The sequence below is a fragment of the Balaenoptera musculus genome, chromosome 2 (assembly GCF_009873245.2).
Source record: "Balaenoptera musculus isolate JJ_BM4_2016_0621 chromosome 2, mBalMus1.pri.v3, whole genome shotgun sequence".
Classification (NCBI taxonomy): domain Eukaryota; kingdom Metazoa; phylum Chordata; class Mammalia; order Artiodactyla; family Balaenopteridae; genus Balaenoptera; species Balaenoptera musculus.
The window spans coordinates 121,538,234-121,562,932 of NC_045786.1; the positions used below are offsets into that span (position 1 = coordinate 121,538,234).

The following is a 24,699-nucleotide window of genomic DNA, read 5'->3' on the forward strand; positions in this document are numbered from 1 at the left end:
TTGGAGTTCTTCCTAGCTTTAAAATTTTAAAAACAAAAACAAAAAATACCTATAATAAAACACATTGATAAATAGAAAATACATCTAATGAGTGATCAGAAATCAATACTGATCAGGAAACTTGCACAAGCCTTTTAGATAGCCTCATCCACCAGAGGGCAGACAGCAGAAGCAAGAAGAACTACAATCCTACAGCCTGTAGAACAAAAACCACATTCACAGAAAGATAGACAAGATGAAAAGGCAGAGGGCTATGTACCAGATGAAGGAACAAGATAAAACCTTAGAAAAACAACTAAATGAAGTGGAGATAGGCAACCTTCCAGAAAAAGAATTCAGAAAAACGATAGTGAAGATGATCCAGGACCTCAGAAAAAGAATGGAGGCAAAGATGTAGAAGATGCAAGAAATGTTTAACAAAGATCTAGAAGAATTAAAGAACAAACAAACAGAGATGAACAATACAATAACTGAAATGAAGAATACACTAGGAGGAATCAATAGCAGAATAACTGAGGCAGAAGAACGGATAAGTGACCTGGCAGACAGAATGGTGGAATTCACTGCTGTGGAACAGAATAAAGAAAAAAGAATGAAAAGAAATGAAGACAGTCTAAGAGACCTCTGGGACAACATTAAACACAACATTTGCATTATAGGGGTCCCAGAAGGAGAAGAGAGAAAGGACCCGAGAAAATATTTGAAGAGATTATAGTCGAAAACTTCCCTAACATGGGAAACGAAATAGCCACCCAAGTCCAGGAAGGGCAGAGAGTCCCATACAGGATAAACCCAAGGAGAAACACACTGAGACACATAGTAATGAAATTGGCAAAAATTTAAGACAAAGAAAAATTATTGAAATCAGCAAGGGAAAAGTGACAAATAACATACAAGGGAACTCCCATAAGGTTAACAGCTGATTTCTCAGCAGAAACTCTACAAGCCAGAAGGCAGTGGCATGGTATACTTAAAGTGATGAAAGGGAAGAACCTACAACCCAAGCAAGATTACTCTACCCGGCAGGGATCTCATTCAGATTCGATGGAGAAATCAAAAACTTTACAGACAAGCAAAAGCTAAAAGAATTCAGCACCACCAAACCAGCTCTACAACAAATGCTAAAGGAACTTCTCTAAGTGGGAAACACAAGAGAAGAAAAGGACCTACAAAAACAAACCCAAAACAATTAAGAAAACGGTCATAGGAACATACATATCGATAATTACCTTAAACGTGAATGCTCCAACCAAAAGACACAAGCTTGCTGAATGGATACAAAACCAAGACCCATCTATATGCTGTCTACAAGAGACCCACTTCAGACCAAGGGACACATTCAGACTGAAAGTGAGGGGATGGAAAAAGATATTCCATGCAAATGGAAATCAAAAGAAAGCTGGAGCAGCAATACTCATATCAGACAAAATAGACTTTAAAACAAAGAATGTTACAAGAGACAAGGAAGGACACTATATAATGATCAAGGGATCAATCCAAGAAGAAGATATAACAATTATAAATATATATGCACCCAACATAGGAGCGCCTCAATACATAAAGCAACTGCTAACAGCTTTAAAAGAGGAAATTGACAGTAACACAATAATAGTGGGGGACTTTAACACCTCACTTACAGCAATGGACAGATCATCTAAAATGAAAATAAATAAGGAAACAGAAGCTTTAAATGACACAATAGACCAGATAGATTTAATTGATATTTATAGGACATTCCATCCAAAAACAGCAGATTACACTTTCTTCTCAAGTGCGCACGGAACATTCTCCAGGATAGATCACATCTTGGGTCACAAATCAAGCCTCAGTAAATTTAAGAAAATTGAAATCATATCATGCATCTTTTCTGACCACAACGCTATGAGATTAGAAATGAATTACAGGGAAAAAAACGTGAAAAGCACAAACACATGGAGGCTAAACAATACGGTACTAAATAACCAAGAGATCACTGAAGAAATCAAAGAGGAAATCAAAAAATACCTAGAGACAAATGATAATGAAAACACGATGATCCAACACCTATGGGATGCAGCAAAAGCAGTTCTAAGAAGGAAGTTTATAGCTATACAAGCCTACCTGAAGAAACAAGAAAAATCTCAAATAAACAATCTAACCTTACACCTAAAGGAACTAGAGAAAGAAGAACAAACAAAACCCAAAGTTAGCAGAAGGAAAGAAATCATAAAGATCAGAGCAGAAATAAATGAAATAGAAACAAAGAAAATAATAGCAATGATCAATAAAACTAAAAGCTGGTTCTTTGAGAAGATAAACAAAATTGATAAACCATTAGCCATTAACCATTTTTCATCAAGAAAAAGAGGGAGAGGACTCAAATCAATAAAATTAGAAATGAAAAAGAAGTTACAACAGACACCGCAGAAATATAAAGCATCCTAAGAGACTACTACAAGCAACTCTATGCCAATAAAATGGACAACCTGGAAGAAATGGACAAATTCTTAGAAAGGTATAACCTTCTAAGACTAAACCAGGAAGAAATAGAAAATAAGAACACACCAATCACAAGTAATGAAATTGAAACTGTGATTAAAAATCTTCCAACAAACAGAAGTCCAGGACCAGATGGCTTCACAGGTGAATTCTATCAAACATTTAGAGAAGAGCTAACACCCATCCTTCTCAAACTCTTCCAAAAAATTGCAGAGGCAGGAACACTCCAAAACTCATTCTATGAGGCCACCATCACCCTGATACCAAAACCAGACAAAGATACTACAAAAACAGAAAATTACAGACCAATATCACTGATGAATATAGATGCAAAAATCCTCAACAAAATACTAGCAAACAGAATCCAACAACACATTAAAAGGATCATACACCACGATCAAGTGGGATTTACCCCAGGGATGCAAGGATTCTTCAATATACGCAAATCAATCAATGTGATATACCATATTAACAAATTGAAGAATAAAAACCGTATGACCTCAATAGATGCAGAAAAAAAGCTTTTGACAAAATTCAACACCTATTTATGATAAAAACTCTCCAGAAAGTGGGCATAGAGGGAAACTACCTCAACATAATAAAGGCCATATATGACAAACCCACAGCAAACATCATTCTCAATGGTGAAAAACTGAAAGCATTTCCTCTAAGATCAGGAACGAGACAAGGATGTCCACTCTCGCCACTATTATTCAACATAGTTTTGGAAGTCCTAGCCATGGCAATCAGAGAAGAAAAAGAAATAAAAGGAATCCAAATTGGAAAAGAAGAAGTAAAACTGTCATTGTTTGAAGATGACATGATACTATACCTAGAGAATCCTAAAGATGCCACCAGAAAACTACTAGAGCTAATCAATGAATTTGGTAAAGTTGCAGGATACAAAATTAATGCACAGAAATCTCTTGCATTCCCATACACTAATGATGAAAAATCTGAAAGAGAAATTAAGGAAACACTCCCATTACTACTGCAACAAAAAGAATAAAATACCGAGGAATAAACCTAGTTAGGGAGACAAAAGACCTGTATGCAGAAAAGTATAAGACACTGATGAAAGAAATTAAAGATGATACAAACAGATAGAGAGATATACCATGTTCTTGGATTGGAAGAATCAATATTGTGAAAATGACTATACTACCCAAAGCAATCTACAGATTCAATGCAATGCCTATCAAATTACCAATGGCATTTTCCACAGAAGTACAACAAAAAATCTTAAAATTTGTATGGAGACACAAAAGACCCCCAATAGCCGAAGCAGTCTTGAGGGAAAAAAACGGAGCTGGAGGAATCAGAGTCCCTGACTTCAGACTATACTACAAAGCTACAGTAATCAAGACAATACAGTAGGGGCATAAAAACAGAAATACAGATCAATGGAACAGGATAGAAAGCACAGAGATAAACCCATGCACCTATGGTCAACTAATCTATGACAAAGGAGGCAAAGGATATACAATGGAGAAAAGACAGCCTCTTTAATAAGTGGTGCTGGGAAAACTGGACAGCTACATGTAAAAGAATGAAATTAGAACACTACCTAACACCATACACAAAAAAAAACTCAAAATAGATTAGAGACCTAAATGTAAGACTAGACAGTATGAAACTCTTAGAGGAAAACATAGGAAGAACACTCTTTGACATAAATCACAGCAAGATGTTTTTTGATCCACCTCCTAGAGTAATGGAAATAAAAACAAAAATAAACAAATGGGACCTAATGAAACTTAAAAGCTTTTGCTAAGTAAAGGAAACTACAAACAAGACGAAAAGAGAACCCTCAGAATGGGAAATATATTTGCAAATGAATCAATGGACAAAGGATTAATCTCCAAAATACATAAACAGCTAGTGCAGCTCAATATTAAAAAACAAACAACCCAATCAAAAAATGGGCAGAAGACCTAAACAGACATTTCTCCAAAGAGGACATACAGATGGCCAAGAAGCACATGAAAAGCTGCTCAACATCACTAATTATTAGAGAAATGCAAATCAAAACTACAATGAGGTATTACCTCACACCAGTCAGAATGGGCCTCATCAGAAAATCTACAAACAAATGCTGGAGAGGGTGTGGAGAAAAGGGAACCCTCTTGCACTGCTGGTGGGAATGTAAATTGACACAGCCACTATGGAGAACAGTATGGAGGTTCCTTAAAAAACTAAAAATAGAATTACCACATGACCCAGCAATCCCACTACTGGGCATATACCCAGAGGAAACCATAATTCAAAAAGACACATGCACCCCAATGTTCACTGCAGCACTATTTACAATAGCCAGGTCATGGAAACAACCTAAATGCCCCTCGACAGACGAATGATTAAAGAAGATGTGGTACATATATACAATGGATATTACTCAGCCATAAAAAGGAACGAAATCGGGTCATTTGTAGAGACGTGGATGAATCTACAGGCTGTCATACAGAGTGAAGTAAGTCAGAAAGAGAAAAACAAATATCGCATATTAACACATATATGTGGAACTTAGAAAAATGGTACAGATGAACCAGTTTGCAGGGCAGAAATTGAGACACAGATGTAGAGAACAAACGTACGGACACCAAGGGGGGAAAGCAGTGGCGGGTGGGGGTGGTGGTGTGATGAATTGGGAGATTGGGATTGACATGTATACACTGATGTGTATAAAATGGATGACTAATAATAACCTGCTGTATAAAAAAATAAATAAAATAAAATTCAAAACAAAGAAATCGATACTGAGAACTAGGAAAAAACTATTTCTCACGAAGGTTACCTTTGGGGTTGACTGGCTTTTTCTTGGTGACATGTTTCTGAGATCTTTTTCCTCGGGGATCTTCCATGTATTTCCTCTGGCATTCATCAGCAGATCGAGAACCTACAGCCATAGCCACCTCTGACCAGAAACCAGGTTTGTGCTTTGGAAGAGATGCAAAAGCACTATGGAAGACCAAAAACAGTTAAAGAACAAGAAATTCAACTCAGTAAAAAAATAACCTTCTGAAGGCATACTACTAAATCAAGGAGAATTATTGAGCTGAAGGAATTTTATCAAAATCATTCTAGATAACTATTTAGGAAGAAAATAGTATTCTCTCCACTTAATAACTTACTCTAATGCTTAAAATACAAAGACGTAAGTGTACATATCTAGCAGATGCCTTCTATTTTGTTGTAGTCTATTAAACCTGAAAAACCACGCCCAATCTTTCAACATTTTTTCCTAAGTCCAACTAATCAGTGATTAGATTTCTGGGGGGACTCTAGCATGACTAACTTTTCTATACTGCTGCACAAATCTTACTGGTGCTAACTATATTGGAAGACAAGCTCCTAGTTTCTATATATTCCATGTTACAAACTCTTATTAAAAAGTGTTACGCTTGCTTTCATTCTATTATAATTTATAGAACACAGTATTTTAGATATAATACTTAATTGAGGGAAATGAAAACTGAAATAGAAAAAAACTAAGTCAATATAAGGTAGTTCCCCAATTTAACAAACAAGTTACATTCTAAAATCTCACGGCAAATGATTACAGTTAGTCCCCTACATATGAACGAGTTCCGTTCCAAGACTGCATTTTTAAGTCTAATTTGTTGGTAAGTCCAACAAAGTTAGCCTAGGTATCCAACTAACACAATTGGCTATATAGTACTGTACTGTAATAGGCTTATAATACTTTTCACACAAATAATACATAAAAAACAAACACAAAAAATAAAGAAAAATTTTTACTCTTACACTAAAGTACCTTGAAAAGTAGTAGTACCAGCTACATCACCACTGCTTTTACGCTTGCTTCCGGACATCCTGGGCTTGAAATAAAGATACTGTACTACTGTACTCGATACAGTACTGTACAGTAAAGCACACAAAAGCACAACTACTTGTAAAGGATGCACACACGTGACAGTATACACCAGACATGTGAACTAACTTATGTGACTGGACATGTGAACACATGTTCGCATCTTCAAAAGTTCACAACTTGAAGGTTCGGATGTAGGGGACTTACTGTATTTAGAACCTGGTATACGTACTACTGCCCTCCCCCTCCAAGAGATTTTATATGTTGTGGTTAGGCTGATAGTTCTGCCAGAAAAGATCTATTTAACTCACCAATTAACCTATGCAGTGTTATGCTGGTAAATTTTTAACAACTAGTTCTCTGGGGTTAAAAAGCTGATTTGTAGTGTTTGTCAATTTCCATATTGTAAATACTCCTATTGTGGCTGATTTCAAGTTACCAACATGGAGTAAGAAATGTGCAACAGCACATAATTATATAGAATTTCCACTACACAGATATGACAGATGTAAAGAACCTCAAGGGCACAGATAATAAAATATAGTAAAATAATTAGGAAGTGATGAGTTTAGAGTTTTAGTTTGTTTCTAATAAATTTATTTAAACTTTAGTTTATATAATTTAATTTTTAATAATGATTCTGAAACATTTAATTTGTAAAATTCCTGAAACTTTAAGAATCAACTTTTGTGAATAGATGTGATCTAACTACAGAATACCACTCACTCGATGCATAAAAGGAGAACAAATACTTATGGGCATTGAACACTTAACAAATGTTCTACTCTTGCATAACTAATCATTCCACATGTGTTCTAAAGTGGAGAACTATAGGGAGGGGTCTCAAGCTTCCCTATCTGTGTACATAGCTAACATGCAAGTCTATGATTGCCTAAAAGGACTATTTTGTCATAATAAAAATACTTAATGCACTTAATAAGAAATTAGTCTGTAATGAACACATCTCCTCTAGTTAATCCCAGATAATTTAAAAAGGCATATGTAATCATATCACTGCAGTCCTACTTAAAAATCACTTCATCATTTTTAAGCATAAAAACCGAAGTATGACCTATGTTCTTCCTTGCCTGTCTATTCTCATCCTCTACTGCTCTTCCCTCACTTTCTGTATGCCAGTCATTTTGTCCTTTAGTATTTTTAAATATGCTCTCTTACTTTCTACTTTTACATACACTGTTTTAATTTAAAACGTACTTATCATGAATCTTTGGCTTAAATACTTATTTAACCTTCAAATCTAAATTCTAGTATCTGCCTAAACTAAGTCAGATTTCCCTAATACTGTCATAAACTTCTTACAGGGATTATTTGCTAAGTATCTACCTACTAGGTTTATAAGCATGATGGGGGGTACAAAACAGTGGGCTGCAAACAAGAATCACTTAAGGAGCTTATAGCAAAATGCAAGCAAGCAAGTAAAATAAGCAAACAGATTCATAGACTCTATCCCTAAAGATTTCAATACAGTAGGTCTGGGGCAGCAATCCTTTGCATTTTCCAAAAGCTCCTCATGTGATTATTTTGCTTTGAAGTCAGCAATAGAATTGCTTTATGTTGTTTGTAAGAAAGAGGCATTACATCTAACTGAGTGGAAAGTAGGAATAGGTGATAACAAGGAAATGTTACAGGGAGGAGGTGACATGTGAGATAAAATTTGAAGGATGGATAAAAATGTAACAGGTGAAAATGAGGCCACAATATTGGCAAAGAAATGAAGACAAGGAAGAACTACATATGGTTAGGGAATGATAAATAGTTCATATTTATAGTACAGTAAATTTCAAAGAAATGGCTGCAGGTCAAAGCTGTAAAAAACTAGAGAAGCATAACCCAAACCCAAACCTGCCATACCTGAATATTTTAATAGTATGCAGTCTAGGCACTTTTTAAACATTTTAAGTAAAATTGTCTTTTTGGGTATGGTTCTATGAATCTTAACAGATATATAACAGAACAGATGGAACAGTTCCATCAGACCGAAAAAAACTCCCAGTGCTACCCCTCTGTGGTCCACCACTATAACCACTGGAAATCCCTGATCCATTTTCTTTCTTTTTAGTTTTGTCTTCTCCAGAACATAATATAATTGGAATCATATAGTATGTAACCTTTTGGGCTAGCATTTTTCACTCAGCATAATACCTCTGAAATTCATTCAGGTGGTTACAAGTATCAATAGTTCTTCCTTTTTATTACTCAGTAGTCCATTCACTATAAGATCATACCACAATTTCGTTTATGAAGAAAGTATCATGAAAATCAGGCAGAGAAATGAGCTACGTAAAACCAAACTGTAACGTTGTTTATGAACTTCTGGGCTCACACTGCAAATTTTGATATATTTTCTTTGTTGTTCAGTTCAGAATATTTTCCCTTGAAACTTCCTCTTTGACCCATGGATTATTTATAGCTGTGTTATTTTTCAACCACTTGGAATTTTCTGTTTTCTTTTACTGACTTGTAGTTTAATTCAATTATGGCCAGAGAACACCCTTTATATAACTTCAGTTATAGTCAATTCATTAAGATTTGTTTTATGACCTAGTAAATGTTCTTTCTTAGTGAATGATCCACCTATCCTTAGAAATAATGTGTTTTTTCCCTGTTGGGTACACTACTCCAAAATGTCAGCTAGCACATTTGGTTGATGGTGTTGTTCAGTTCTTGTATACCCTTACTAACTATCTACTACTGCCATCAATTACCAAGAGAAGAACACTGAAGTCTCCAACTATAATTGTGGATTTGACTCTTTTCAGTTCAGTACTTTCCTTTTAGTTCTGTCAGATTTTGATTCATGTATTTTGAGGTTTTGTTCTCAGGTGCATACACATTTACGATTGTTAAGTCTTCCTGGTGAAATGGCACTTCTATCGTTTTGTAATGTCCTTCTTTATCCTCGATATTTTCTTCATACTGAAATCTTTGATTAGTATTAGTATAGCCACTCCAGTTATCTATTGAGTTTGCATGGTATGTATCTATCCTTTCACTTTTAACTTCCCTATGTCCTATTTGAAGTGAGTTTCCTTTATACAACACAGTGGGATCATGTTTTAAAATTCATTCTAACAATCTGTCTTTTAAATGGTGCATTTAGATTATTAACATAATTAATGTAATAGTTTTTCTTTCTTCCTCCTGTTTTCTATTTCCTTTTTCTGCCTTTTTTAGTATTTTAATTTATCTATTGTATGTTTGAAGATATCTGTGTAGTTTTTTAGTGGCTGCTCTGGGGTTTACTATATACATACTGAACAGTCAACTTAGAATCAGTATCTTACTGCTTCAAGTAAAATCTTAGCATCATATAAGCCTCTTCCTCATTTGTCTTCTGTATCACATTTATAAATACTGAAGAACTCCATCATGCAATGCAATATTTGCCTTAAACCGCTAAACATTTATAAGAACTCAAGAGAAGTCTACTCTGTTTACCCAGAGTTGCCATCTGTCTTCCTATTCCTCCATTCCTGATACTGACTGCCTCTTTCCTCTCTCATCTCATCTCATTCTGCTATTGAGCCTATCCAATGAGTTTTTAATTTTGATTATCTTATTTTTCAGTTCTAAAATTTCCATTTGATCCTTATTTACATTTTCTATTTCTTGCTGAGACATTATAAATTTCTGTTCAAGAATGTTTGCTTTTAGTTCCTGAAGCATTTTTATATACCTGCTTCAGAATCTTGTCAGATAATTCCAACATCTGTGTCATCCCAGCATTTGCATCTGTTGATTATTTTTTCCATAAGAGTTGAAATTTTCCTGGTTCTTTGTATGCTAAGTAATTTTGGGTTATTTCCTAGGCATTCTGAATGACAAAACTCTGGGTCTTATATATATTTTATAGAGAATATTAATATTTTGTTGTAGCAGGCAACCAACCTGGCTGTAACCTGAGCTATAAATTCCAGTCAGTCTTCTGTGGTTGCAGTTTCAGTGTCAGTTCCATTTTTAAAGCTTTGCAGTGCTATTAGGATATACTGCATGTTGGACACTGGGTGGCTGGCCTGGAAACTGCGTGGTGGTCTACCATTTAGTTCAGTTCTCAAAGTCTTGGGTATGCTGTTTAGGATCAGATCCACAAACGGGCAACTCAAGGGTGAGCCTAAAAGTTCATAAACAACTTTATAGGGTTGCTTTCCCTAGGTCCTCCCTCTCTGAAATCTTTGGTTCCCTAGGGTTCCCATTTTTGATTCTCCGGCAGAGACCTGGGGTTTTAGTTACCCAGCTCTGCTGCACACTTTATACAATTGTATCTTTCTCCAGCGCCAAGCAGAGGACAAAAAGAGAAAACTGCAAAATGGTTTGCCCCACCCTTTTGAGACGTCTACTCGAACTGGAGAGGAAGGTTCCGCACTTTCAGAGTTTCAGGTATGTGTGGGCCCCAACTGATGCTGTGATGCTTGCCCCTGCTGGATTGTATGGGTACTGGGTTATAAGAGAAAGGAGAAAAGAAAAAGAAACAACTGAGAGATTTCTTCTACTGTTTCTGAGTGTTAGTAATCCCCCTTCCTGTTCAAGCCAGAACTGAAGGGCTTCTCTTTGAGCTCTCTTTGTCTTGCCTCAATGCCCCCTTCCTGGTTTTAGGTGGCCTTGAGTTTAGCTTGGGGGAATATCTAGAGGAAAAACTGGAAATTCACTTCCAGTTTGGTGGTTCTTAAAATTCTAGTCTCCCCCAATCAACCTGTTATTATTTATCTTCCTGAGTCAACAAAAAGCTGTTCCAAGCATTCTGTCCAGGTGTTACAGCTGCATAGAAGAAACAGAGCAGAGTATGCTTACTCATCTTACTGGGAACTGGCATTTCTGCAGTCCAGGCATTAAAAATCTCCTTGCATCATCTGAACATACAGCAAAGGTTGACAACCTTTATTAAAGGAAATAATGGGGGATACAGCTGGAAAGGATAACTGAGGTCAACTATTACTCTCAATGCAAGGCAGAAGAAATCTTTATATAATTTGAATTTGAGCAAGAATGCAAGTGAAGGTTTTTGATGTGTCAGAACCACAACTATACATTAAGACTAATCTGGAGTTGTATAAAACAGATTACTCAGATGAAGAGAACAAAGTACAAACACAAGGCTACTTCCACAGTTCAGGCAAAAGGCATTAAAGGTCTGAAAAAAAGAGTAGTGTTAAGAAAAAGGCTGCACAGGCATATCTCGTTTTATTGCCCTTTGCTTTACAGTGTTTTTTACAAACTGAAGGTTTGTGGCAACCCTGTGTCGAGCAAGTCTATTGGTGCCATATTTCCAACAGCATTTGCTCATTTCATGACTCTGTCACATTTGGTAATTCTCACAATATTTCAGACTTTTTCATTATTATTATATTTGTTATGTGATCTGTGATGCTACTCTTGTATTGTTTGGGGTGCCATGAACTGCGCGAATATAAGACAGTGAATTTAATTGATAAATGTTGTGTGTGTTCTGACTGCTCCACTGACCAGCCATTCCCGTCTCTCTCTCTCCTTGAGCCTCCTTATTCCCTGGGGATGCAAGAATACTGAAATTACGCCAATTAATAAGCCTACAATGGCCTCTAAATATTCAAGTGAAAGGAAGAGTTGCAAGTCTCTCACTTTAAATCAAAAGCTAGAAACGATTAAGCTTAGTGAGGAAGGCATGTCAAGAGCTGACACAGGCTGAAAGCTAGGCCTCTTGTGCCAAACAGTTAGCAAAGTTGTGAATGCAAAGGAAAAAGTGCTCGAAGGAAATTAAAAGTGCTACTCTAGTGAACACACAACTGATAACAAATAGCCTTATTGCTGATATGGAGAAAGTTTAGCGATCTGGATAGAAGATCAAACCAGTCACAAGATTCTTTTAAACCAAAGTCTAATCTAGAGCAAGGTCCTAACTTTCTTTAATTCTATGAAGGGTGAGAGAGGTGAGGAAGCTGCAGATGAAAAGTTTGAAGCTAGCAGAGGTTGGCTCATGAGGTTCAATGAAAGAAGTGTCTCCATAACATAAAAGGACAAAGCAGCAAATGCTAATGTAGAAGCTGCAGCAAGTTATCCAGAAGCTCTAGCTAAGATCATCAATGAAGGTGGCTACACTACACAACAGATTTTCAATGCAGACAAAACAGTCTTCTATTGGAAGAAGATGCCATCTATGACTTTTATAGCTAAGGAGGAAAAGTCAATGGCTGGCTTCAAAGGACAGGCTGACTCTCTTGATACAGACTCATGTAGCAGGGGACTTGAAGTTGAAGCCAATGCTTATTTACCATTCTGAAAATTCTAGGGTCCTTAGGTAGATTATGCTAAATCTTCTCTACCTGTGCTCTATAAATGGAACAACAAAGCCTGGAGGTCAGCACATGTATTTACAACAAGGTTTACTGAATTATTTTAAGCCCACTGTGGAGAACTACTGTTCAGAAAAAAAGATTCCTTTCAAGATATTACTGCTCATTTACAGTGTACCTGGTCACCCAAGAGCTCTGATGGAGATGTAAAAGATTTATGTTGTTTTCAGCCTGCTAACATAACATCCATTCTGCAGCTTATGAATCAAGGAGCAATTCTGATTTTCAAGTCTTATTATTTAAGAAATATATTTCCTAAGGCTAGAGCTGCCATAGATAGTGATTCCTCTGATGGATCAGAGCAAAGTAAATTGAAAACCTTCTGGAAAGGATTCACCATTAAGATGCCATTAAGAATATTCGTGATTCATGGGAAGAGGTCTATCAAAATATCAACATTCACAGGAGTTTGGAAGAATTTGATTCCAACCCTCATGAATGACTTGGAGGAGTTAAAGACTTCAGTGGAGGAAGTCACTGCAGATGTAGTGGAAACAGCAAGAGAACTACAATTAGAAGTGGAGCCTAAAGATGTGGCTGAATTGCTACAATCTCATGATAAAACTTGAACTTATGAGGAACTGCTTCTTATGGGTGAGCAAAGAAAGTGATTTCATGAGATGAAATCTACTCCTGGTGAAGATGCTGTGAAGACTGTTGAAATGACAACAAAGGATTTAGAATATTACACAAACTTAGTTGATAAAGCAGCAGCAGGGTTTGAGAGGATTGACTCCAATTTTGAAAGAAGTTCTACTGTGGGTAAAATGCTATCAATACCAAGGCAAGACCCTCCAACAGCAAAAGGATTACAACTTGCTGAAGGCTCAAATGATTAGCATTTTTAAGCAATAAATTATTTTTTTAACTAAGGTATATACACTGGTTTTTTTGACATAATGCTATTGCACACTTAAGAGACTACAGTATAGTATAAACATAATTTTCATATGCACCAGGAAACCAAAAAATTAATGTGACTTTCGTTGTTGAGATATTCGCCTTATTTCAGTAGTCCAGAATTGAACCCACAATATTGCCTAAGTATAGCTGGTAGTTTCTTAATTTTTAAAAAATTAGATTTAAAAAATTAGATTAAAAATCAATAATAATAAAGAGTTTAAACCTAGTTGACTAGAAGAATTACATATTCAGAAACAGGAATGTCAGGCAAAGTGGACAGGCAGGGGAAAATAAGTTTGGTTTTTGACATATTAAGTTAGCTGTAGGTGAGATTTATGTAGAGATGTCCAGCAGGCAAAGAGAAATACAAACCTAAGTACAAGAATTCAGGACTAGAGGAACAGATTTGGGAGTCCCTCTGCAAAAAGGAAAAGTAGAACTTTGGAATGAAAAGATCACTGAGGAATACACTATTGCTAGAAAGCAAGCAGCCAAAACCAATAAGTCTGAAGAATAAGAAAACCTTCTCTGCCTGAAAATAAGATAGAGAAGGAAAATTTAGGAAATCGAGAAAGGAAGAGTACAGTGGCACAAAGATGCCTTAGGAAGAGAAGGTAGATTTGAAAATGAATTCCAAATGTTATAAAGCTGGGGGTACACAAGAGAATGGAACACTGAACGTGGCATGTTTCTATGTTATCCTTCCCTCTTTTATCAATCATATCTTCCTTTCTTTCTACTAGATCATTTCCAAGAACATACCATTATACCCTGGCATGAGTCACCTTACAAACAAGCAAGCAAGCAACTAAACATACATGTTCCCTTATCTTCACACTGTCTTCTATGACTATGCATTCTTCTGTTCTCTATCATTGCCAAATTTCTTGTGTTGTCCATCTAGGCTGTCTTTACTGTCTCATTCACTCTTCATCTCTCAACTATGATCTGGCTTCCAATACTAACTACCACACTACTGAAACTGCTTTTCAAGTCTATGTAGCTAAATCCAATTCTCATCATACCTGATTTATCAAGCAGCACTAATTAAGAAACCTTGGACAAATCACTGAATTTTTGAGACTAATTTCTCTTCTATAAATGAGGGGGAAAAGACTGTATTAAATAATCTACAAATTTGGATTCAAATTTAAGGTTTTATAATAGTAAATTTACTTATAAAATATTCCTTAAAATGTGAAGCTAAGTGAGAGAGCTGCATTTGTCTGTGTTGAAATGGTTTACCCCCTGCTTTACTGAGGTATAATTGACCAAAAAAACTGTATATATTTAAAGTGTACATGTGATCATTTGACATACATATACATTGTGAAACGATTACCACACTCAAATTAATGAACACATCTGTCCCCTCACAGTTACCCTTTTTTAGGAGGGAGGGGGAGGGGACTGTCTTGAAATATTAAATGGGAATGAAAAGAAAACAGGGTCACTTTCACTTTCCTCACATGTAGGCTATAGATGGCCACAAAGAACCTAGTTAGAAGTTATCTGTACTCTCCCTCTATTCTTTATATAAATTTTAATTTCTCTCCATGTGCTTTTGGATGACATCTTCCATATTAACAAATAGAAGTCATTAAATCAGCCCGTTATTGAAGTTTTTATGTTGTAAACTGTTTTGTGGCCACTCTAGATATTTCAGAGTCAAATCTAACTACTTACCAATGAAGTTTCTGTAATTCTTTCTTATTCCATTCCTCATCCTGAATTAAACCAGGTAAACATGCTAAGGAAGACCTGTTCATCTTGCCAGATCCCACTGTCTCAATAACTGGAAGCTCATTGCTAATATCAGATTTCTGAAGATTTTCTTTAGCAGAACATCTAGCTTTCTTCTGTTTCATATGAAGTTCATTTTCACTCTCCTCAGTTTCAGATTCAGACATCACTGGGATTGTCCTTGTTTTTCTTGTGCTTTTTCTCAAGTGAACCACTATTTCTTCGGTATTTCTTGCTCTGGTTTTCTTAACCCCAGCTTTCCTTCTAAATTCCTTTCCTTTTTCACTCTCTTCATTAGACAAATCTGATGAGGACTGATGCTTGTAAAATGACACAGTTATTTGATTTTCAGTTTTCTTCAATTTTGATAACCTTGTATTTTTCTTAAAGTCAGAGGTGACTGTTTGTTCCTTTTTAGGACTAGGTATTTTTATTTTCTGGTTGACAGTGAGTAAATCACATTCACTACAATCTTCCTTGTTTTTACTTTTATGACCCACACTATACTCAAATGTACTTTCTAAAGTCTTTGTGGGCTTGCTGATTGGACTTGTAGGTTCACTTAAGTTTGATTTACTTTCTTTTTGATGCTTTCGCACTGCAAAATCTGTTATTGCTTTAATGGTGCCAAAGGACAGATTATAATTCATGCACTTTTGCTCTATAATTTTTTTAGATTTGAGTGGTGTTACTAAAATATAAGGTTTCTTCTGATTAACAGCCATATATTTTCTTTCTTCGTCTGAGAAAAACTGTTCCCTTGATGTTAGAATATCAACGGATACTTTGGATTCTTCAGTTCTCTCTTTAATTTCATAAGACAAAACCAAAGATCAAAATTTCAAATTAGCTACAAACAGAATATAGAAAAAATATTTTCACACATAAAATATACTGTTTCTTTCCCCACAAACTCCATTTTAAACACTACTGCCAAATTAATCTTCCTGAAGCATTGGTCTGTTCAGATCACTGCCCCTTCAATTGTAAACATATACTAATTTTTATACCAATCTGTCCGTGACATCTCACAGTCTACTTAGTGTACACAGTTCCTCTGCTTGGTCTTCAATATAGTTCTAATCACTCACTGTACCCAAATCTGAATGATATTCTATGTCTGTTAATCCACTGCTTCTCAACTTTCATTAATGTCATTCACTCTACTTGGAAAGTTTCCTTCACTTACCACCTGCTTCAATAACCTGTTCTATAACCTGCTTTATTTCTGTTTTCTAACCCACCTATCCACAAATTTTGTCTTGATTCCCTCAACTGAATGAAAGCTCTCCTTCAAATTTCCGGAATACTTTCAAATAATATCATGTTTGACAGTGTGCCCTGCATTATAATTAACATACTTATCTTTCAACTGAAAAAAATTCTTAATGGTAAGAATTTCGTCTTCATTTTTTATTTTTTTTTTGCTGGAGTTAGTACAGTCTTTCACATATATAGCAGATGCTAAATATTTGTTAAATTTGGAAGTAAAATATTAAGAAGACATAAGGAAAACCACTAGGGTTGCTAAAACCTTACTAGGTATGTAATATATGGAACAGAAGCTATCCTAGTTAAGGAGAGTTAGGAAAACATGGAACTCCATCTGCATGGCCCCATACGCATCCCCAGTAGTGGTCACAGAGATACATTTTTGCTGAATCCCCCAAAACTCCATGAAGCATCATGGGCTAACAACGAAAGCAGAACTTGGGAATCTTTATTATACTGTGTCACTGGTTAAAGAAAGCAAATTAAAATGAGAGAAACTCTCCAATTTGAAACTTAGGAAACCAGAAGCCAAACTAATTTAATTTCTAACTTTAAATTATACAATTATAAATATATACAAATCGTAAACCATCACACCAATCATCATAGTGAAGTACTCCAACAACCTACACATATTATGTGCCATTTTACAAGACGAATGACAAAATGAAAGACTGATGGGTAATACTGAATGCTGGGGAATAAAGAAGCCTCTAAATTATAGTTCATGGAGAAGTGGCACTAGACAAAAGTTATCAAGAAAGTTTCTACATGATTTCTCAATGGAATCATGTATCTTCATATTATGAAGGAAGAGTTTTCTTCTAATTCCTCATATAAACATGATTCAAATGTTCAATTGGAAATGTGAAAATTTTGAACTTTCTAATTTTGAACAAAACCTTTTTATTCGAATATTTTTATTCATTTTATTAAATAATTTGAATAAAGATTCAGACCATTCTGGATACTTCAACCTAAGCTGTATGAAGCTAGTAGTGTTAGTATTGTTTCCTCTCTACTTCTTTAAACACTTATAAATGTTCCTCACTTTCATTTCTTTTCACCTAGAATAAGATAGAAAAAAATGTTATTAAGCTGATGGATTTAACTCAATATGAAATTTTAAACTTGCTAATGTGTAGAGAAAAGGTTCTTTAAATTCTGGTAGGCAGGATTTCAATGAAATTACTCTGAAAATCCACACTTACACAAAACTAAATTATGGTATTAAATTCATAGAAGTCTGTACTTGAAGATGAACAATGGATGGTCCTCCTTGCTCTTGAGATTATTACAGTATGGTGAGGAAGGCTGATATTATAATCATTTACAATATACTGTTAAGTATAATAACAGAGATAAATAAAGTACTTTAAGAGCAATACTATAATATATAGATTATAGCATTAAATATACGAAACAAAACTTTACATAAGTCATTAAAATACACACACACAATTATATCATCTTAAATTATCATTGGTTGGCACTTTTGCATAACCTCAGTTGTTTAATGTTAGATGTGTTTTTTTTTAATATTTCAGTGGTTTTCCCATGGAAAGTGTAATGATAATGATAATAATACAAACAATAACAGCATCAAATACCACCACTCAAAATAATGTATGTGACAAGAAGACACTCACTGTCTTAATAGTTTCATAAAACAATGATCTAATGAATCACACTGGAAAAATGATACATCCAAAACAGAATACAGTAATATCTTCCCCTAAACTGAGCTTCTCAAGGAGAAGCATCTCGTTTTATTCATCTCTAAGTTCCTAACAACTAACATAGATCAAGGTTCATGGAAGATGCTTTAAAAATGTTTGTTGAATGATTTCCCTATGGACACAGCTGGCATGTAAATTACCAAACTCTAGTCTTTTACATTTGTATTCTCAAATACTTTACCAATAATATTCACAATTTGACTCAAATTCCTGAAAAACAGCACTATAAGTGAAAGGAAGGAGTGGGGGTAGGGAGATGATAAGACCTAAGACTAAAGAAGATGAATAAATAATTCAAAGTTAGATATACTTTTAGGGATCTTTTAAATTTCGGAGTAAAAAAGTATATAGCAGGTGCTGTAGCCCCAGGACTCCAGAATACTGAAGAGGTCTAGCAATGACAACAAGCAGTATGCCTAATTTGCGAGAAATAGGATGACTTTTGATAAAATGAAGGATTGAGAAGGAACTGGAGCAACAGTTAAGGAATGAATTTTTGCTAGCTGTATGCAAGCAGTCATCCACATATTTATTCCTTTCTCTGTACTACAAAGGATGAGCATAGTTTCAATGGGGGTGGGGGACAGGGAAATAGGGTATGGTGGGGTGGGGAGTGACATACAGGTACATTTATATCCAGTATGGTGCTATGTTTTTGGCAGAAGCAGTCCTGAACTCTTGAAGTTCTGTAAAACTCTTCATTGTAAGATCAAGGTAGAATTGGCATAAATTTATACAACAGAGTCTAGGAATTTTACTCATTATATTATCTAGAAAGGACTGTAAATATTTTTTTTCAGCTTGGGGTCAGGTGGATGTGAGGCAGATTATAGTTTTGGTAGAGTTGACACAGAACAGTTCTGCCAGCTACCTTCATAGCAACGGTCATTCAAAAAGACATGCCATTACCTCCATGAAAGCAAACTGGTTTTGTCTATTAACAGGAATAATATTTAGTACAAAAATATAGGTATCTGTAATATAGGTCTGAGGTAAGCTGGCAGCCTAAATACCTTGCGTCTAGAAAACTGAAAGAACAATCATTTTTCATTGTTATGTTGATCAGTGTTCTTGGTATACTGATTAATTAAAAGGTATAATTTAATGAAGTAAGCTGAATGCTGACTACAGGCAGTCTACATTGCAGTTTCTCCTCTTAAGCAGTGAAAAAAACCCAGGAATTTTAGGGCAGTATAAGTCAAGAACTCAATACTAAATTTAAACAATTAAACAGTGTGGAGCTCAGGTAAAAATTTACCACTATACCAACAGAGAAGAAAAGAGCAAACATACCCAAATGATCACAATCAAGGTCATAAGTGGCAGTGGCTCTTTGGAGGACATCTGTTTTTTTTTCCCCTGCATCATTTTTCATTGATTTTCGAATGTCAGGAACAACTCTTTCAGTTTTCTGTTTTTGTCTGGCCTTTCCTTCTTTCTTTTCACAAGACCTAAAAAACAAGTATAGTATTTTTCCTCTAATATTGGTTCGCAAAAAACTAAACCCATAAATAAATAAATGAAACTCCCTCAGATAAAGCTTTTTTCCCCAGCAGATTACCTTTAATTTTGCATTATTTAAGCTTTCATGGCTTCTACCCTTTTCCTCCCACAAACAACTTAAGTATAACATCTTAATGACCTCTTAAGTTCTTCTTATCTATGTTCTTGCATTTCCCACTTAAGCTGATATTGTAAGAAAATTACAGGACAAATTCTGCCAGTTGTCTGTTCTTGTAAAGTTTATTGAAACACAGCCACATTCATTCTTTTCAGTACTATCTATGTTGCTTTTCCACTACAAAGGCAGAGTCGAGTAGCTGTGAGGCAGCATACCCATGAAAATACTATCTGCCCCTTTACAGAAAAAAACTGCCAGCCCCTGTTATACCTTATTACATTGTGACATGATTAGTCAACTTACACAACCTATCCCCTATGAGTTTTTAAGGGCAAGAATTAATCAAATTCAGACTTCCCTGGTGGTCCAATGGTTAAGAATCCACCTGCTAAGGCAAGGGACACAGGTTCGATCCCTGGTCTGGGAAGTTCCCACATGCTGCAGAGCAACTAAGTCTGTGCACCACAACTACTGAGCCCGCAAGCTGCAACTACTGAGCCTGCGGGCCACAACTACTGAAGCCCATACACTGTAGGGCCCGCATGCCGCAACTACTGAGCCCGCGTGCTGCAACTCCTGAAGCCCACGTGCCTAGAGCCTGTGCTCCGCAACTAGAGAAGCCACCACAATGAGAAGCCCACGCACCTCAACGAAGAGTAGCCCCTGCTCCCTGCAACTAGAGAAAGCCCGCGCGCAGCAACGAAGACCCAGCGCAGCCAAAAATAAAAGAAAAAGAGTACAAAGAAAAACAAATAATAAACCAAGTTTAAAAAAAAAAAATTAATCAAATTCTTCTTTGTTTTCCCAAGGCTGATACAGTGTCTGCTAAGCAAATGACACTTAGTAACTACTGAGGGAATGAATGAATTAAAAAAGGACCAGACTTCCCTGGAGGTCCAGCGGTTATGGCTCCATGCTCCAATGCAGGGTACATGGGTTCAATCCCTGGTCAGGGAACTAAGATCCCACACGCCATGTGGTGCGGCCAAATAAAATAAAATTCTTAAAAAAAAAAAGGTCAAGAACTTCAGACTCATGTTTTACAGCTACATGCCTCTTAAAGGGTAAATGATTGTGGATGACTCCTTGAAATACATCAAAGGTTTTATTTTCCTTTTAGATTTATTCCATATGACAGAAGTTCTAGTAAAGTGTTACTGCCTTCTGAAAGTCTAAGATCAAAGACAGCTTCAAAACTGGCATTTCCAAAAATACAAATTAAAACCACTTTACGTTGGTTACATGAGTATATACATTTGTAAAAGCTCATCAAATTTTATTCCTAAAATAGATAGTTTATCAAATGTAAATTATACATCAATAAAGTTGTTTTTTAAAAAGTTAAAAGGTACTTTACCTTAACTGTTCTAAAAAATTATCAATGTACTCTTTCCATTTTTCTGGAAATCCAAACATAAATTTCCTTATGAGATAATTTGGGTAACCTATTTAATGATAAACAAACAAAAATTACCTGAAAGTCTAGATTTTAAAGTGATGTCATTAATTCATTAAATAATTTAAAAATATATACTTATTGCTTACTATGTGCCAGGCACTGTCATAGATACTGAGGATTCAGCAGTTGACAAAACAAACAAAAATCCCTGCCTTCATGAAAACTGGCTTCTAAACAGAAAGCAAACCAATAAGTAAAACATCTCGTTTGTTAGGTGGCCATCGATGCTATGGAGAAAATTATGCAGTTAAGGGGAACAGGGATAGCAGTGTGTTCATTCTAGGGGAGAAGAAAGGGGGCAGGCAGCTTTTCAAAAAAGGACAGAGACATTCTCACAGAAATAGCATCATTTGAGTAAAGCCCTGAAGGACATGAAGGAGTGAGCAATGTGGCAATATAGGGTTAAAGCAGTGGAAGCAGAGGGAACAAAGTGAAAGGGTATGAGGCAAGAGTGTGCCTGGCTTGTTTGTAGAACGACAAAGAAATCAATGTAGTTGAAGTGGAGTGAGGAGAGTCTACTCAGATAGGTAACAGAGGTAGTTGGGGGAGATTATAAAGCCTTGGGGTCATTTTATAAACCGAGTGTTTTACTTTGGGTGAGATGGGAAGCTATAGAAAAATTCTGAGTGGAGGAGTCACAGAATTTGACTTACTTTAACAGGACTGAATTAGCTGCTATTTTGAGAACAATCTGTGGAAGTACATAGGGAGAAACAATGACACAAGTTAGGAGGTTACAGCAATGATTCAGACAAAAGATGAGGAAAGTCCAGATCACAGTAGTGCAGCAGAGGCCTGGGTTCTGTATACATCATGGAGATAATGCCAGTAGGATGTACTGATGTACTAGATGTGAGGGTGAGAGAAACTGAGGATTTAAGTGTGTCTCCTAGGAGTCTGGCTAGCCACTGGAACCATGGAAAGAGGGGAAGACTGTAGCCTATAGAGATTTAAGGGAGAAGACCAGGTTTTAGACATATTAACTCTGAGACACCTGTAGACATCCTAGTGGAGATGTCAAATAAGCAGACAGAAAATGAGTTGAGTGGCTCAGGGAATATTCTTTGTTACAGATAAAATTTGGCATTTGTCAAAATCTGAATGAGATTTAAGCCTAAAAGAAATCAGCACAGCACTGAGTATAGAAAGAGCCGTAGTCTATCCCATCATTTAGAGGCAAAGAAGAAAGAGAAAAATAAGCAAAGAAACTAAGATGGAACAGGGAATGAGGCAGCATGAAAATATGGTATTCCAGAAGCCAAGTAAAGAAAGTGTTTCAAGAAGGTAGGTGTGATTAACTGTGTCAAGTGTACACTGGATTTAGCAATGTGGGGGCCACCAGTGACTTTGATAAGGGCTGTTTCGGTGAAGAACTGAGGATTAATGAGTGATTAAAGAGAATTCAAGAAAAAATGAGAAAGAATTCAAGAGGAATTAGATCTAAGTATAACAAGTCGTCTGAGCTGTTTTGCTGTAAATGAGAGCAACAGTGGCTGAAAGAAGTGTGGTTAAATGAGGGCCCCCCTCCCAGTTTTATTGAGAAATAATTGACATACATTACAGTATAAGCTTAAGGTGTACAGTATGATGGTTTGATTTACATATATTGTCAAATGATTACCACAATAGGTTTAGTTAACATCTAGCATCTCATATAGGTACAATAAAAAGAAAAAAGCAATTTTAAAATTTATAAATGTTATAAGAGATGAAGATTTAGCATCTGTACCTCTCCTTCCTCACCCTCTCCCATTTTTTACAATAATTTTAATTATATCAAAGATTGTTTGCATCATTATAACAATGTGAATATTGTTCACTGCAGAACCTATTAGAATACTGTGATTACATGTACTTTCCCCATGCTGTACATTTCATCACTGTGACTCATTTTGTAACTGGAAGTTTGTATCTTTCAACCTCCCTTACCTATTTCACTCATTCCCTGACCTCCCTCCCTTCTGGCAAGCATCTGTTCTCTTTATCTACGAGTCTGTTTCTGTTTCGCTTTGTTCATTTGTTTTATTTTTTAGATTACACATACAAGTGAAATCATATGTTATTTGTCTTTCTCTGATTTATTTCACTTAAAATTTAATACCTTCTAGGTCCAGCCATGTTGTCACAATAGCAAGATTTCATTCTTTTTTATGGCTGAACAATATTCTTTTGTGTGTGTGTGTATATATACATATATACATATACATATATATATATATACACCACATCTTTTTTTTTAATAAATTTATTTATTTTATTTATTTATTTTTGGCTGCATTGGGTCTTCATTGCTGCACATGGGCTTTCTCTAGTTGCGGCAAGCAGGGGCTACTCTTTGTTGTGGCAGGTGGGCTTTTCATTGCGGTGGCTTCTCTTGTTGCAGAGCACGGGCTCTAGGCACGTGGGCTTCAGTAATTGTGGCATGTGGGCTCAGCAGTTGTGGCTCACGGGCTCTAGGGCATAGGCTCAGTAGTTGTGGTGCACAGGCTTAGTCGCTCCGCAGCATGTGGGATCTTCCCGGACCAGGGCTCGAACCTGTGTCCCCTGCGCTGGCAGGCGGATTCTTAGCCACTGCGCCACCAGGGAAGTCCCACCACATCTTCTTTATCCACTCATCCATCTATGGACACTTAAGCTGTTTCTGTATCTTGGCTATTGTAAATAATGCTGCAATGAACATAGGGGTGCATTTGTCTTTTCAACTAGCTCTTTTGTTTTCTTTGGAAAAATACCCAGAACTGGATTGCTGGATCATATGGCAGTTCTACTTTTTAATTTTTTGAGGAACTCCCATACTGTTTTTCCTAGTGGCTGTAAGCAATTTACTTTCCCACCAACACTGCATAAGGGTTCCCTTTTCTCCACATCCTCATCAACGCATGTTATTTCTTGTCATTTGGATAATAGCCATTCTCACAGGCATGAGGTGATACTGCATTATGGTTTTGATTAGCATTTCCCTGATGATTAGTGATGTTAAGCATCTTTTCATATCTGTTGGCCGTCTGTATGTCTTTTTTGGGAAAATATTTATTCTCTTCCCATTTTTTAATAGGGTTGTTTCTTTTTGTGATGTTGAGCTGTATGAGTTCTTTGTATACTTTGCGTATTAATCCCTTATCAGTAATATAGTTTGCAAATATCTCCTCCTATTCGGTAGGTTGCCTTATTTTGTTGACAGTTTCTTTTGCTATATGGAAGTTTTTTAGTTTGATGTAGTCCCATTTGTTTATTTTTTGCTTTTGTTGCCCTTGCCTGAGGAGACAGATCCAGAAAAATACTAAGGCATATGTCAACGAGTTTAC

The 24,699-nt window shown here is 36.0% G+C and overlaps 1 protein-coding gene across 4 annotated transcripts in view; it reads right to left on the reverse strand.

The window, feature by feature from the left end:
* The window catches only part of MIS18BP1 (MIS18 binding protein 1), a 64,014-nt gene that overhangs the window by 17,422 nt on the left and 21,893 nt on the right, over window positions 1-24,699 (reverse strand). For all 4 annotated transcript variants that reach the window (XM_036843090.1, XM_036843088.1, XM_036843087.1 and 1 more), the window contains exons 7-10: window positions 21,293-21,380; window positions 19,608-19,765; window positions 15,247-16,108; window positions 5,273-5,436 (exon numbers count right to left, since the gene is read on the reverse strand). In XM_036843090.1, the coding sequence (XP_036698985.1) occupies window positions 5,273-5,436; window positions 15,247-16,108; window positions 19,608-19,765; window positions 21,293-21,380 (1,272 nt within the window). The remainder of the gene's footprint in view (window positions 1-5,272; window positions 5,437-15,246; window positions 16,109-19,607; window positions 19,766-21,292; window positions 21,381-24,699) is intronic.